Genomic DNA, 16996 nt, shown 5'->3' with positions numbered 1-16996 from the left:
TAACTAAAGCATTGAGCTTTGAGGTCAAGTCGGAATCATGTCCGAATAATCGCGAGGAGGATTAAAGGGGGTCTGTGCTCCGTGGCACAGTGGAGTTGCTGCTCCTTGAGTAGTTTCGAGTCATTTTTTTTTTTTCAACAGAAGTCCTCTGGTGACTAGCCCCATCTCTCGGGAACCTTTCTGTATCCAAAGCCTTGTAGTCTGCTCTTCCCCAGGAGACAAGGGACACCCAGCACATGCCTCGGGTAGCCACGCCCACCTGCTGTGACCTAGACTATGGAAGAACTGGAGGAAACCAAGTGAGAACATTCAAGATCAGAGTCATACCAGACTTTCCTTCTTCTTCATTTGTAGCCAAATGTCTATCGCGACTACCAGGACGTGGCGGACGATCGTGCCGATAGAAGTTGCATGCATCGCACACAACCCTTGAACATTCCTCGCCATAGATTCCTCCTGAGCTGGGTTTACGATGAAGTTGATAACATTGCCGAACAAGTGAGCTCCACGACGCTGCTCCGTATCTTGGGAAAGCAAGGGTTAAAACAACAAAACCGAGATTCCAAATCAATATTGGACTATCTGATTCGTCGTTGTTGAAATCGACAACTTCTGAGTCGGCGAATTCTTTCCGCCACAAAGTACTTTCTAAACTGAAAGTGCCAAACGGAGCTTCAAAAGAGAGTTCTGTTTCACGATCACTCTGGAATAACGGAATCAGTACACACCTCCCGTGGACCTCATTCGCAGTGTTCACACTGAAAACGACACTTTTCACTCACGTATGTTTATGTTGTGTTTGTCTCCCTCTGATTTTGAGTCTTCAACTCAGGTTGTTTGGAAGCGTTGTAACCTAACTATCGGCAGTTTATCCAGCAGACATTTACATGTGATTGAGTTTGAATGTGAATGAGCTGGCTTCAAAGGAGGACAGACACGAGTGGCTGGTGTATAATTCGACAGTCGACTCTCCTTTGAAGTGGACAATAACAAAGCTAATCACGTTATCCGCCATTTGTCGTGCTGAAGCCAAGTGTTGCAGCACCTTTCTTCAGTTTTTAATCAGGTTTGGGAGGAACACGTGGGCAGGAACCACCCGACCTCCCGGATAGAACATCCGGGTGTCTTCCTGTGTCCACACCCTTGGAGACCACCACGCTGACAGGGGGCTTCTGCTTCTGTAGCTTCACTCTACAAGATGTTGCCAGACTGAAAGCAGCCACACAAAAAAATAAAATAAGAGTTTTTACAACCTCTATACAAGACTGGGAAACCAATTTAATATAATGTTGGTATTGATAGTTAATACATTATATTATCATATAATTACAACCGCGCTTATCTACTTGAATTTATTTAAGTAATGTCAGTGTTTTGGATTTTACTTCATGCACAACTAATGGAATGAAGATTTTTGATAATAATAAACTCATAAACACCAGGCATCTTTTATTAGACATGAAATGTAACCATTTTCTTTCCTGTTTTTAAAGAGCACTTCTGATAAAAATTGATAATAACTGTGTCACAAATTGTCGTACAATCAAATTAATATAGATAATAGTGTTATTTTTAAAATAAATTAACAAAGTCAACCCTTTTTTTATACATATATTTTGGGGGTTTACAATTAGATTATTATTAGTTTATTTAAAATGTAGTTCCCCAGTCATCTTGTTTTTTCACTCTGAATTTAATATTCTTTATTATTAAAAAAAATCCAGCCAAGAATTTATGTATTTATTGTTGTGCATGTGTAAATATATACAATCTTTCTCTCAAAAAACCTCAGTCTCACATAAAACAAGTAATTTATCCAAATGAATAATGATAGTTTCCACTGGAATTCGTCACAATTTAAAGTGTCAAACCTATCCATCCATTTGTCGCTGGCACTAAACTGGCGCAAACGATCGCACTATGATATTTAGACGGCAAAATTATAGCTGCAGGCGCAGCAGACTTGTGGGCGGGGCGCGACATAATACATGTAATAAAGCGCAATTAAACATAACTGCAGGTGGATCCGCACAGTTTTTAATTTGGACTTTTGGCAGAGATGTTGGCGGTGGAAGGAGGAGTGTGAGAGGGATGAAAGAGTTAACCGGAGGGCGGGGCCACGCGTATAAAAGTGCCTCACAACAGGACGGCTGTTGGTGTGTGTGCGTGCGCGCGTGTGCGTGTGTGTCCCCACTCTCAGGAGCCGCGCCAGCCGGACTCGCTGCTCGACCCGTGATGGATGAAGCGGAAGGTTTTGCGCTCGCCTGAAGGCAAATGTCGTGGAGCAAAGCGGAGATGTGAGCGCAGAATGTGGCGGAGACACGAGCGGACAACTTGGCTGCAAGTTCTCTAAGTTTGGAGACTTGAGGGCGCAACCTCCAGACTGCTGCCTTTTTGACTTGAACTCTGCTGCTTCCGAAAGAAAAGAAAAGACACAGCTTGGACATCTATCATTTCCCCAGAATTTTTGCAATAGTGATTCCCGAAGTGGCTCCCAAGTGGTGTTGCGGCTCCTCGTCCCCGGCGGATCCGGAGGTTGGAGTCTCTGCACCGGGGGGAGTCGCCGCTCCAGCGGGCCCGCAGGCTCCGAAGGGCAGCCGCGTCAGGAGGATGGTGCGGCTGGCGGCCGAAGTGCTGCTGCTGCTGGGACTCCTCCTGCTCACCTTGCACATCACCGTGCTGAGGTCCAGTCCGCTCCCGCAGGTCAATGTCACCCACAACCTGGACACGCAGGTGAGTCTCGTCATGGTTCAAGTTTTTTTTTTTTTGCATCGTATTTAAAAGTTTGTTTTAAAATTGCAATATTTCCACCAAGACTGTACTGCACAGCAAGCTGTGTCAAACTCAAGGCTCGGGGGCCACATCCGGCCCTCTACGTCCTTGCATGTGGGCCGCATGCGCTTAAAAAAAAAAAGTCATTTAACACTAGATCCGCTTACAAAACATGGTGATATGATGACCGATCACTGTGTTTAAGCTTCGGAACTCTAAAGGAGATTATAAATGCAACAAGGAAGGAATACGTTGAAAGGTGGAATTGAGTGTCACTTGTTGCAGGAGAAGAAGACTCTTCGAATAAATAAGAAAAATCCTCAAAACATGCTGTCTAGAGCTGCAGCTATTTTAGTCAACAAGTCATGGAATATCTTAGTGATCACTCGACTTGTCGAGTCGACAAACATGTCGACACATCACATTGTTGTGTTGTGTGTAAATCGATAGTTGTGCTGTTTTAACTGCACGTATTGTGGTTTGAAATCTTTGTTTGGCAAGTGTTGCACGTCATTGTGAAATGTTTCCATACCTTGGTTTGGGTAGTTCCAGAGCCAAAGCCACGGCTCCTCTTATTGTGAGTTGTTAAGTCGCGCATGTACAGACAAGAGCAATGACGTCACGACTCAATGAAATAGTCCTTTATAGTCAACAACTTCGAGTCATCGTTGCAGCCCTGAGATGCATTCCATCTTTTGCAGCATTTCCCTTTTGTTTTTGTCAGATTTCATGTCGATATTTGTTCAGATGTCCTCTGATGGTTCCCTGCTGTGATCTGTTTATACCTGTACACCTTCCAGAATGATAGCCAACCCTTCCAAAACAGAGATGTGCACTGATTTAAAACAAGGATTCATTGTTGTTGGCCCCTGACACAAGTATGTGATCTTGCTATAGATAACTGGAGCAACATGTGGGTTTGATGGAAATGTGTAAAACAAAAGACCAAACTAATCCCACTGCATCCGACCCAACTGCCAATAACACTTGTAACCATTGCACAACTTCTCAGTGCTTCGTATGGAACGTAGAATCTTATGAGCAGTTTTGCAACTCAATACTACATGAACGTCCCTTATGTAATAAATGCACGCGGTTCCCAATGTCGCTGATATTGTTTCCAAAAGAACATTTCCTAAACGTGTAAACCCTGTCAAGTCTCACGTCCTCCCTGACAGAACAAAGATTCCTTGTTGCACACAGCCCCATTCCAAAATGCTTCTCACTGACTCCGCAGAAAAGAAATATCCACTGTGGACTCCGGAGCAAAATATAATCTGAGCTGAAATCTTTCTGATCCAAGCTCTCAGTAATTCGGTGGGATACAAACATAGCGCCCCCCTGTGTTACAGCAGTGGACCCAGAAGTGTGATGACGCAGCTTCGGTGTCATCTATATGCTTTATAAAATGCCTTGGATGTGGTGACCCCGTAACTCCTGGGGGGCAAGAGGGAAACTGAGGAGTCAGTCATCACAAGGATGGAATAAGATGCTGGGTCAAAGATCAAATCCTTAGATCAGATCCGGCTCCTCGGGTTAAATGCAACCCACAGGCGATCCCCTGTTATCGTCCACGTCGGCCAGTTGTTTCAAAATCAATAGGGTCAACGGTGGACCCCTGAGGTGCCCCTTTCTTGGATGACTTTCCTACCTGGAGGTGGACATAAGTTTCAGTGAGCTAACTTTTATCAGATGCTTAAAAGGGTTTTCCACAGGCACATGACATCACATGTTCAACTTCAAGATTGTGGTGTCACACCATAGTTTTTGGGTAGAAATCTTCATTTCATTTCAAAGTAAACATTCGCCACACACGGTGAGCTATCCACTGCTTTGAAATACCTGTGGTCTGTTGCCATTGCTTGCTCTTTAGCATTTCAAGTTACCGATATGATCCCACAGGCATCGCTGCACTTGGTTTATTGACATTTTTATAGAGCTAAAAAAGTCAAGGTTAAAGACGTTCACATGGATTGGCTGTTGGAAAGTACATTCGACAAACACTTGCTGTTACTGTTGGTGGTCTGTGCCACGTGGGGGAGCTGCGATGCAATTTAGGGAAGAGGCGACATATTGAAGGGAAGAAGAAAAGATAAAGCCAAAAAGATAACAAAAATAATGCATTAAATTCAGCACAGCAAGCGATTCATGGCGTATATTGGGAGTGGATGGTCCCAGGGTTGCCATGGACTTGTCCCTTATTTGGCATGTAAACTACACGTCCCGTATCCAGGTATTACGCTGCAGTATTCGTACTTGACTCAGCAGGAAATGCTCACTTTAACTTGGTGTTTTTGAAGTAAAAATTTGAACATAAAAACATAAAAAAATTGGTTAGGAGATTGCGTCCATTTTAAGATGAAACTAGATTCGCTTTATTCTTCTGTTTATGAAGATGATATTGTGTGTGTTGTTAGAGTGAGGTAGGGAACACTACTGTCGCCTGCTGTCCCACTGAGCACATTGCAATTCATTTTATGGGTAAAAAAAAACCTAAAGAGTAGCCTGACAGAGGTCTGCGCTCTCTGAGCATTTTTATAGCTTACTGTGCTTCAGTGTTTATTTTCATTCTGGGTTTAGTGAGATGAAGTCAGACAGACGGAAGTGATTCCATTTGTTTATTTAATTTTTTTTTAGGGTTATTCAATGCACAAAGAAAAGTCAAAAGTGTCATGTTTTATTATTTATTGTCTTATTTTGCTAAAAGTCAACCCCCGCAACACTTCAGGTGATTTTATGTCCAAGCATTGACACACAAGGTTCAGCTCTTGCTACCTCAAATACCTTCTCAAGCCCAACCTCCGTGTGGCTCCACATCCCGACACCTCTCCAGGACGTGGTCTAGTTTAGAACAGCGGTGACCTGACGAATTTTCACGAGGGAAACATTTGTCAACATGACACCACTTAAGAGCGCTTTAATAGTTTAACTGCCTATTTTAACATCAACATAAAGCACCCAGACTCCAGTGGAGCCCCAAATCCTGACCCAAGGCTAAGACAGGCCTGGGATCAACAGGCTTTTTTAGAGAGTGTTAAGCATCCTCCAGTGGCGTTTTGATGTATATTTAGCCGGCTACTGAAACATTTCCCCCGTGTCGCTGTGATAAAAGGGGATTTAAGGCCAGCAACGTTCCCTCATAAATGCTTAAAGGAAATGGCTGGAGATTGTGTCTTCTGCTGCAGCAGGTCTGGTGGATGTGAAGCCTGGCAAAGCTGGCAATGTACTCCAGGAATTTATTGAATATTTGTCACTCAGGCAAAAGTTTGATTGGACAGGGCGGGGCGGGGCTGAGGACCTGAAGACACGCTGACCCAGGGGAACCTCAATGTGCCCTTTTGTCAGCCCCGCACATTAACATCCAGATCCTGTCGGGGGATAAAGGACTCGATGTTGCGATTCGGACCTCATGTGGAGCGGTTTTCTTTCCTCGGTGTGCCCCACTGGTCTCCTCTCAAGATGGTGATGTCATCTTGCGGCCTGCTCTGGATGAGGGGCTGGGTCTGTGAGGTGTCAAATTTAAGTTGCCATTCAGGGAACACAAATGACAGGATGCAGCTTCATGCACCTGTGGAGCAGAAAAACGCTCCACGGTGAGGCGAGCTTCTCTGCTGCGTCCGTTTCTACCTCACTATTGACACTGTTGAACAGAAACCAGTGATGTGATGGTGATGTTTTGGATTTGCTCAGAACATTCGGAGCATGACATCATAAAGTTAATACATTTACAGCCTGATGAAACTATACACATCTTTGTGTGATGTTTACAGAGGTGCTTCTACTGTGTTTTATGATATGAGAATAATACGATGAGCTACATGTAGTTGACTTACCAGAAACACAGGGATGAGCCAAACCCATTTAAAGTAATGTTAATGTTCACAAGTAACATTTTTAAAAAGTGTTATTTGAAACACATTCCTAGTTTCACACTCAAAAACACTTTCAGCTCTAACCTTTTTTTTTTATTTAACCTTTGAAAATGTGTTTTCAAAATTGGTTTTGATACTGAAAACAATAATATTTTATTACTTTTTAGAAATATCTTTTGATGGAGTTCAAATAGAAAAGAGAATGTCTACTTTCTGAATACATGTGGATATTGAAAATGATGAAACGCCTGCCAGAGTTTTTATCATTCAGTGACAAACCTGAGGTGGATTTGTGGAATTATCATCCAAAGTAGCAGTGAAACCGTAGGTTTGTTCCTGTTTTTATGTCTCACCTGAGCTCACCTTTGTGTGGATTCCCAGCGACCTGTTGGCGCCTCTGCTGACTAGCAATGTTGGCGACAGAGCAGCTCAGCTACACTTTGCCTCTCGCATGGTCACGACTATGCTAATAAATTCATTATTAAATACCAATTCATTGATTAGAAGTCTTTAATTTCGCCCTCACTGTCAGCCAGGATGGTTTGTGTTTCCACGTTGGCAGACGCGGTGCTTAAAAGCATCCGGCACAATGTGGACTGTCTTCATTTCCTGCCAGCCGCCCTGGGGGGGGAAGGACCCCTGAGTTGTTCCCAATTGAAAATGGAGTCATGCCCCTTTAAGCAGCCCTCACAAAGTGAACAAGAGGGGAAGCGGGAAAAAGAAGAGGAGACACCACGAGGAGGGAGAGGGGCGGCTTGTGTGTGCAAGTGTTCATTCATGGCTTTCGGGAGTAGGGGGTGACATCCTGGGAGGCCCCAGATGAACCCAAGAATAGCATGTCACTTTTGATCTCCAAATTAAAGCATGCGGCTCGGTGAGACGTTGCAGATGAGCCACTGAGACGGAGCGGGAGATGAGCAGCGATCACAGATTCAGCCAAGAGCTGCAGAGCTTCTGCCTGCCTTCACTGAAGCTGAGAGAGACTCACTACTTTACACACAGACACAATACTGCAAAGCAAGGCAATGAGCAGCGATAGCACCTATAGACCCATATACAGCAGACGTCAAAAAATATGCGTTCATATTTTGGTTACGGCTCTTAGCTCCAGCTACCTGGCTGTGCCAGTGAATAATCTGAATAACAAAGTCTGGAACAAGAGTGCGCACCCATGTTTTACAGCTGGGATGCTTTTTTTTTATTTGTCGAATTCAGTTTTTGCCAATAAAATGTTCTATGTGGAGGCGTACTGATGGCCAGTGGGCGATTGCAAGGTTGATTCAAACTGAGGAGAGAAGCTACTGAGCTCAGACTTCTGCTTTGTCTTGTAGTAGCTGAACATTTGAGAGAGCAGTCGAGGTTTGCCGGGACTCGACAACAACTTCTGCTCTTTAAAACTACCGACATTTGTGAAACTCAAAGCGTGTTCTTCATGTCTGTTTGTGACCAAAACAAGTCTTTACAAAAGGGACATTTGACATGTGCCAAAAGCTTGACTTGATTGTGACTCGACCACAAACTCTGAATTCAAATCAAGTCATGTCAGGAGTGATCAAGTGACCTCATCGCTTTATGGAATTGTTCTTTCACGCTCATCTTCAAGCTCCATTGTGATCGTCCGAGGAGGCTGACGTGTGTGTGGTCTCCTCTCTGCGTAACTTTTGGTCTTATATTTTATTTTCGGCATGTGTTTTTCATTTCCATTGAACATGCGGTCCCTCTGTGGAGCTCAATTACAGCCAGCGAGTTACTTCTGAAGGCTTTCGGGACTTGAAAGGCGAAAGCTATCGCATGGTCATCTGAAAGCTTTAGCGCCTGTGATGGACGACCTTGTGATGTGAAGGATGAGCATCCCAGTGTTTATGACTTAGCGTGGATATCTTCATTACATTGTATGATGAATGAGTTGTGACTGGATAAAGACGTGTCTTACTGTCTGAAAGGAAGTTACAGGTACATTTATAACCCATCCTCCCCACAGCGCAGCTCCATTTACCGCACCTTTATGGTGCGCCGGTGCACCTTGGCTGGACGCAAACAGCTCCACTGGGGGCTTTTACGCCCACCACAATGCGGCAGAGCTGACACTTTGTCCGGGACTGGCCACCACAGCCGCAGCGCACCGCTGCCATATTCTCAGGCCACAAAAAAGTAAATGGGACGTGAAGAAAGAAAACAAGCTTCGCTGATGGATGGCTTTCTTTGTTCTTATTTTTCTGCCACCCCAGAATTGCCAGTACTTATGGCTGTCTGTGCAATGGAGGGGCAATTATTCCCTCTGTACATACCTGACGGCGGACATATGCCTCAGCTGTCCTGCTGGGACAAACTCACACCCCTGCCCCGTCCCTCATGTGAGGTCACCAAATGTTTTCCTGTCCAAAAGGAGGCAGAAGTGTTTTCTTCGCTCTGTCTGCGAGTGAAAACCTCACGCGTCTGCATCGCAGAATCCAGCTGAAGATGGAAAAACTATACAGCCTGCGGACAGATTATTTTTGGTTGAAGCTGATGGACAAGCCAGTGCCGTGTTTGTTCCAATGTTTTCCTGCGACTCTAAGGCAACATCCACAATACGCTGTTTCACATGAAAACAAAAACAACCTCCGTCCAAACATGGCTATTTGAAGGATTCTTATGACGAAAGCTGAAACATTGTGAATAGATCCTTAAATGTTTTCCCACAGTATTGTCAAATAAAGTGCGTCTTTACAAGGTGACTCCCAGTGGAGCAGTGTCTGTGTTTCATTTTAAAGTTACAAATCACCTCCTCCTCAGAAACGTTGAGTGAAATATGTCATGACCAGATTAAAGTATGCACAAAACATAAATAAATAAACATATACATAAAGAAAAATGACATATTTGATGGAACGTTGATCAACTTTAGGATCCGAGTTTCCTGGGAAAATGCAGTGAGGGATGAGGTTTTATTGGAGGGACAGTTTGCTTGAGGTATTGAAACATTGTCAAATAAACTCATCCCCACTTTGTGTCTCCACAGCAAAACATCATAAATGCCAAAAGCAGCTCATCGGTGCACCTTGCTTCCGAAGGCCGGAGGTCCGGTCCGGAGCACCGATCAGCCCGCCGGCCTCCCACCCTACCCTGGGCCCAAGGCACTGCTGGTAGCGTGCACAAAGATGGAGCCGGAGCGTTCCTCCTGGATCTGCACAACTTCCCAGACCTCTCCCGCGCCGACATCAATGGACAGAATCCCAACATACAGGTGATCATGTGTGTCATGTGCACCTGCCTGGGTGCTTTCATGCTTTCATTCGGCTGTTAGACATGGCTACTCAAGCACACCGGACAGGAAGAGCGCTCCTGAAGTAGGGGAAGACTTTGGTGCACATCACTGCCCCCTTTTTTTCATCTCCCTTCCTATTCATTCACACTTCCTGGCTCAAGCTCGACGTCCAGTCAGCGCCGCATCACCACTAAAGCACATGCTGGAAGACAGACAAATGCATGGCGAGGCCATCAGTGCAGATGGCCGACTAACCGCTGCCATGTTTGAATCATCCCCTGTCTAATCCTGCACGGGGGTCCCTCCATTTCAGAGAGCATCATCGCTAAATCCAGGGCATGAACAAAGTGTATTAACATCTCAAGATGTGGGAAGAGGGAGCAATTGAGCGAGGGCGTGAGGCTGTGGGACAAGAGGAGGAGGAGGAGGTGGGGGGCGGGGGGTCTTTGATCCCTAGATTCATCTGGCTTTCATGGTCTGGAGGAGGCTGAGTAGCCCTTTGAACTTTGTGTTTAGGTGGAGAGAACCCCAGAGGTGGGAGGGTGGCTGAGGGGCAGGGGTGCTGGTCCCACCTCATCTGGAGGACACATGTGTCGGACAGATGGCGGCGGGGGCACCGTTGACCAAAGGGGTATTGGCGAGTGTCATCTTGCTACAAGGAGCTGCCCTCTGTTTTTATAAATCACAGATCATTTTTCCCTCATCCGAACAGTTCAGCTCTGATACAGTTGAAGTTCCAACCGTAGCTTGGTTTATTGGTTGGTCTCATGTTTGAAGGGGGCAGTTTAAAGGAAGGTGACTGGAAGTTCAGAAACCAACAGGAGGGCAGATTGGGCGGCAGTAAAGTACATGTTAAGTCATGTGTTTTGGTGTTCATTTGAGTCACATTTCTGGTGTTCCTGGTTGAATATGAGGGAGAAGCTCTGCTTTTTGATGTGTGACACTTAAGATATGCCCAAACTATAGAAGCGGTTATGACGTTTGTTGCCTTTGGTGTAGATGATATTGACGCGAGGTTTCACCTGACAATACGTGTGTGTCTTTATTGTTTCCGGCTCGCTTCATCAGTTCAGTCTGTTTTTCAAAAGCTGGTTTCTTCTGATCACAGGTGACCATAGAGGTGGTGGATGGGCTTGAGGCGCACGAGACGGAAAAAGGTCTTAGAAAAGAGACTAAACCCAACTGGGCTTCTCCGAACTGGCGCAACTGGTGGCGCCATTCTTCAACCTCTTCGTCCACCACTCATCAAAGCGAGGAGCACGAGCGCAGCGAGGACAGTAACTTCCTGCGTCCGCCGATGGAATGGGACCGAAGAGGTGGCGCTGCAGGAGCGGGAGGAGGAAGCAAAGCTCAAACTGAATATGGTGAGCAGAGATCAGGGGATGCCCGTGCGCGGTGCAGAACATGTAGCAGGATACAGTCTCTTATTTAAGCGCCGGTTTCCACACATGGCCACAGAGTGATGTACAATCTGTAATTTGCAGATTTGCTGATTTAAGCTGTCACCAAAATGAGAGCTGTCATCTTAGGCGAGCCTTCAAGAGCCTCCGATTGAAGCCTTTAACACGGAGGTGGATTCCTCTGGCAGAGTGACGCAGTTTAGAGTCATGGCTACATCAAAGTCCAGCCTTCTCACAACACTCTCCGTGGAGATAAACCTCCCGTCTTTCACTGTGAACCCAGTCCGAGTCGCAGCATGCCCAAACCAACGTGGTTGAACAGGAATGCAAGTGCTGTGGAAAATGTCATTTTATCCACATGCACTTGCACTGCCGCGGTTAGGAGCGTGATTTCTCTGTCAAAGCCGTGCCTCATGTTAAATGTTTCTGACTTATCACTGCGGTCTTGTTTCCTGTAATGGACGAGGAAGTGTTCCATCATCATTTCCGCCCACTTCTAGAACCCTGTAGTCCGGTGTCAGCGCAGATCATTGGTGGCGTCATCAATCGTCCAGTGCGCTCAATGACAGCTTGTCATTATCTTGCATTTTTGGCATTATCGCGTTTTTCGGGCGGCTGTTGCAGTGCTCTTGGGCAGAAGGAAAACAGGCAGTGATGGCTATCTACTTGTAATGAGGGGCAGATGGCAGTTGGGGAGTGAGGTGCGGGGGGCGGAGTATAGGAAGGTTTGGACCCCGGCCAGAAATACTTCCACCCCAACATGCCCACATTAATTCTCCTCATTGATGGAGCGCTGCTCTCCTGATACAGTACATGTGTGCGAGTTGGTCCTAGCGCCAAGTGTAACCGTTTTCCACCCGTCTGCTTCACGGTAATCGCTGTCACGGAGGATGTTTTTGTGTCGTTTCACATCCCAGTTTTAAGCCAGTAATTTAGACAAACACACACAGCATGATGGTGTCTTGTTTACAATCGCCAGACTACTCATCTGCGTCTAAGCACTTGTTTATGCACGCGCCAGAGCTGAATAAGATATCTGGTATGACCTTTTTCGGTTTCCTGTAGCTCGTGCTCCTCCAGCTCTTCCAGTCTGCCAAAACTGTGATTTTACCAAGTACACATTTTTCAGATCTTGGACCCTGGAGTGCTTTGAAAACTGTTTTTAGAGACCCATTCATTGAAATTATTTCTGCCCCATAACATATGAACGCGGTCCTCCATCTTACAGGATCTCAAGACCTTCAGTAATGATGAAGCTCAACCATATGAGTTCATTTTCACACATATTAGAACCCAAGTGTTGGCTAATGTTCTGTGTGGTCAAGTCGTCTTTCTCCTCCAGTCAAGGGTTGTTCGAGCAAGTCAGCCTCCTCCCACATCCTTGACCTCTTTGGTTGTCCTCTTCTACTTCCATTCCTCCACTGTTTTTGCTCTCCACGTGTCCTAACAAACTGGCCTCCCTGACTCTGTCTCCAAACTTTTCTACATGAGCTCCCCCTCTGAGATGCTCATTTCAGTATGTTCAGTATCTTCACCCCAAGCCCATACTCTGGTTGAGTGATCCCAAATTCCATCTGCTTTGACTGCCTCCAAAGAGCCAAATAGAGAGGTCAACATTTTATTTGAGTTTCCAACTGTGACTTGAACCGTTGATGAGATGGTCTGGAGCTGTCGCCTTCTGTAAACTGTCTATTCTGCGGAGCGCATGACCTGTCAGATGTCTGTGAGCTTTTGTTGAAAAGCCTTTCCTGTTACTTCAAACATTCAGGAATACACAAACATGCTCAACCCGGGCTTTATTTGCTCTGCAACTCTATGCTTGTGTGTGCGACGGTGCTGACAGATGTGTTGGGTTTACAGAAAGAGGTGTGACATCAAAGAGAGAACCGATGGCGCCCTTTACTTCTCATGTCCGCTTCGAGCGCTCCGTGGCATCTGAGCTAAGATGTTGTGTGCTCTGATTCAGACTACATGGATGGAGAAGGAGACTGGAGTAGCTGGTCTGCGTGCAGCGTCACCTGCGGAAATGGCAATCAGAAGAGAACCCGGTCGTGTGGTTACGCCTGCACGGCCACAGAATCCAGGACTTGTGACATGCCGAACTGCCCTGGTAAATTCTTGACATCACAGTTTAACCACAGCAATTCTGATGCCAACTGATAACTCTCTCTCCTGCATGAAGGTATTGAAGATGCCTTCAAGACTGCAGCCACCGAAGTGAGCCTCTTAGCTGGAACCGATGAGTTCAATGCCACAGAACTGTTTGGTATTGGTAAGTTCAAGCACTTTAAGGACCCATGTAGAATGTCGACTGCACAGGCCTCAAGCTAAACATCTCACTGTCCTGTAGATACCGACAGCTGTGAGAGGTGGATGAACTGTAAAAGCGACTTCCTGAAGAAATACATGGTCAAAGTGGCGAACGACCTCCCCAGCTGTCCCTGCTCATACCCGACGGAGGTGGCCTACAGCACGGCCGACGTCCACGACGCTCTGCTGCGAAGAGATTTCCGTTGGAAGGACGCCAGCGGACCCAAAGAGAAGCTGGAGATCTACAAACCAACGGCGCGCTACTGCATCCGATCAATGCTGACCCTCGAGTCCACCACGTTGGCCGCCCAGCACTGTTGCTATGACGACAACATGAAGCTCATCACTCGAGGCAAAGGCGCGGGCACGCCCAATCTCATCAGCACCGAGTTCTCCGCTGACTTGCACTACAAGGTGGACATCTTGCCGTGGATCATATGCAAGGGAGACTGGAGCCGATACAACCAAGCCAGACCACCCAACAACGGACAGAAGTGCCCAGACAACCCACAGGAAGAGGACTACTACAAGCAGTTTGAAGAAGCCAGGGAGTTCTAGCTTCACTCAAAGCTTACACACGCAAAACCTCAATCATGACTCTGTTGATCGAATATGACACGAGGGAGAATGACTTGACTGGAGATGAGTTACTTGGAAACTCTTTCCGACCGCAGCGGACACACAGAAACAACTAGGTACATTTTTTTTCTGTTGAAAACAAGGACTGAATTTTGACATTTTTGTCAATTTGTTCCACAAAAGGGAGAATTTCTTTTCGTAAAGGGAAACGTAAATAACTTGGTAATGTCCGTTTAGATTCTGTCGAGCTGGTCCTGCGCTAATAGAGTAATGACATCCTTCAAGAATGTTTGGCAGCGTGGTTGGAGGCGTGGAAGACGGGGTATGAACATGTTTGTCATTGGTAGTACTGGCTGTGAAATTGTTATTTAGCATGCATATTTTCCTAAGGCGTCTACCTGGAATGTACAACCATGTCCCCGGTCTCTTTGTACACATTGTTTTGTTTTGTAAAGTATTTATTATTAAGTTGTAGCTGTGTGTGTCTGTGACTGAATGCTAGACGCTCAATGTTGTATCAAGAATCTGTGAATACAATTGTACCGAAAGAATTGAGATATTAAATCTATAAATAAAGACTTTTGGATCATCTGGAGCTGCGTTTCCCTCCTGCCGTCGCATGTGTACATGCCTTCAGTTGGGTTTGATACCTCATCAGATGGTGAGGAGAGCGTGTTTGCCTACTCAAATAATTTGTCTTTGGCATGCATCTTCACATTCCTGAGTAATTCCTCACATACGCACCGCGTGTTCCGTGTCAATATCAGGGACCTCTGACCATTTTCTGACTTCTCCAGGCGCTAAAAACAGAGAAGACTATTCATAATGCCATCATTCATCCAGTTCTGTGTGTGGCACAGCCACCAATGCGGGAATTGTCTTCACAATGCAGCAGGCCACAACACGTTCCTCAAACACGGGGCACCGCGGACGACCGTTGTTTCAGCGTCAGCCCTCTATCTCTAAGACAAACAATTCTAATACTTGTGTATGTATATATATAAATACGTCCACATCAAGTCGGCTTCCTCTGCCTTAACCCATCGTGACGATCTTCCCAGATGACACCTTTCCTCTTCATCTTCATCCACATTCTGAGAAGAGACGTGCAGCGTGGCATCAGCCATGTTCCGCTTTTATTTTATTTTTTATTTTTTCGTCGACTTCCTGTGTTTGTTCTTTGTTCCAGAGCGTGATACCTTGAATTATCTCCACTCAAGTAACATGTTAAAATCCCTCTGGTCCCTGAGGTGCACGCCAGCTCGTCTTTGCTCCTGTGATGGTAAATCGGTTCTTTCTTGTTTATGCCGTTTTCACTTCCTGATCCTTGAGCTTCCAATGATCTGTGTGAGCCAGTTCTGTTCCGTCACATGCTCCTGGTTTCTCTCTCTGCGTTTCACCACTTACACAGCCGTGTGCATGTTCCACCACAAGCTCTGCTCTTACTTCTTCCCCTTTCCCCATGTGTGAGCTTGTTACCTTCTGTTGTACTTTATATTTATTTCCCACAGCTGAGTGTCTGACTGCGGTGCGTATTTTGTGTGACCAGACTTGTTTATTGTACCAACCATTGTAGAGTCATTGGACCATTGTGTGACTGTCCATTCTGATTCTCGATTGTTCTGTTTCCAGATGATTCCTGGATTCTGTTTTGGTATGGTGATCCCTCGGGTTCTTTCCTTTGTCTTCATGAATGAATAAATAGTTCTTTTAATTCTCATTGTCAAGTCTCATCACTAGCTAACACTTACACTTGAGTTCTGCACGTACACAATCCCCAACACGCGCGAACACCTTTCGTTACATGCCTCATTTTTTTTGTCTGTTCTTGTGGATTTATTCTTTGAAATACCGTATGTATAACTGTTCTTTTATGCAGTGGTTGTATTCTGCCGCCACTGAAGACAGTGGCTCAAAAGTCATGAACCTCACTGCATGTAGCTGCCTTCCACCCCGCCCTCACTCTACTCTTCACCCGCCATGATTTCAGTTTGTTTCTCAGAATGGGTTTTCAGGTTTGGTTACTCAATTGGAATTTAGAAAAGTGAAGCACAATAATTTCTTGTTGCTACTGTTAAAGTTCACTCCAGACTACAGCATATGTCGTTGACAGGATTGAAGAAGAGATCAGAAAATGAGAAGGTGGGAAATGCAGTCTTTCGCAGACAGGCGGTCAATGCCAGAATCAATCATGTAAGTGTTGAGCTGAGTGAATTTAAGATGTTCTCAAGGTGATTTAAGGCAAGTGAAACGCACCTTGTTGGACCCCAAATAAATGGCATCCCGGTTTAAGCGAAGTTACAGAGAGACACATTTAAAAGAGTTGACAAATGGTTTTACTGGACTTTGGACCTAAGATAGGAAGCATACCAACTTGAAAGAGCAGCTCGCGATACATGCTACAGATGTAGTGCCGAGTCAGGCCGTTAATGGCTGTTCGCACACGACAGTAAAAGTTTCCTGGGGACATGAACCCATGCCAGAAGACACCTCAAGAGACGGGGCATGAATGGTGCATCTTAGGTCTAAAATACCAAAATCGGAGGACCGTCACTGACTTGGCATAACAAGCAGGTATTTCCAAGGCTTTGTGCATTTGCTGTAGGCAATACTTACCCATAAGTTGTGTGTGTGATTTACGTCTTGTCCCCGCTGGACCTCAAAATCGTCCTTCGATTAGTGTGAAAACATTCATGCCATAAATAAAGCTGCAAGTACAGAAAGTCCAGAGGAGACTTGTTGACTGCGGGTCGCGAGTGAGGCCTCTCTCGCTTTTGTGTTACTATTTGCAGAACTCTATTCTGGTACGTTTCAAA

The 16996-nt window shown here is 45.6% G+C and overlaps 1 protein-coding gene across 1 annotated transcript; it reads left to right on the top strand.

The window, feature by feature from the left end:
- Positions 1-2186: 2186 nt before the first annotated feature.
- On the top strand, positions 2187-15188 carry ism1 (isthmin 1). Its single transcript, XM_053875231.1, has 6 exons — positions 2187-2733; positions 9646-9870; positions 11000-11255; positions 13258-13401; positions 13474-13563; positions 13642-15188. The coding sequence occupies exons 1-6, from the start codon at positions 2611-2613 to the stop codon at positions 14157-14159; spliced, it is 1356 nt and encodes a 451-aa protein (XP_053731206.1). The 5' UTR covers positions 2187-2610; the 3' UTR covers positions 14160-15188.
- The last annotated feature ends 1808 nt before the right edge of the window (positions 15189-16996 follow it).

This window comes from Synchiropus splendidus, chromosome 9 (assembly GCF_027744825.2).
Source record: "Synchiropus splendidus isolate RoL2022-P1 chromosome 9, RoL_Sspl_1.0, whole genome shotgun sequence".
Taxonomy (NCBI): Eukaryota; Metazoa; Chordata; class Actinopteri; order Syngnathiformes; family Callionymidae; genus Synchiropus; species Synchiropus splendidus.
Note: the sequence above shows the minus strand (reverse complement) of the source record. Positions and strands in the feature narration are given on the sequence as shown.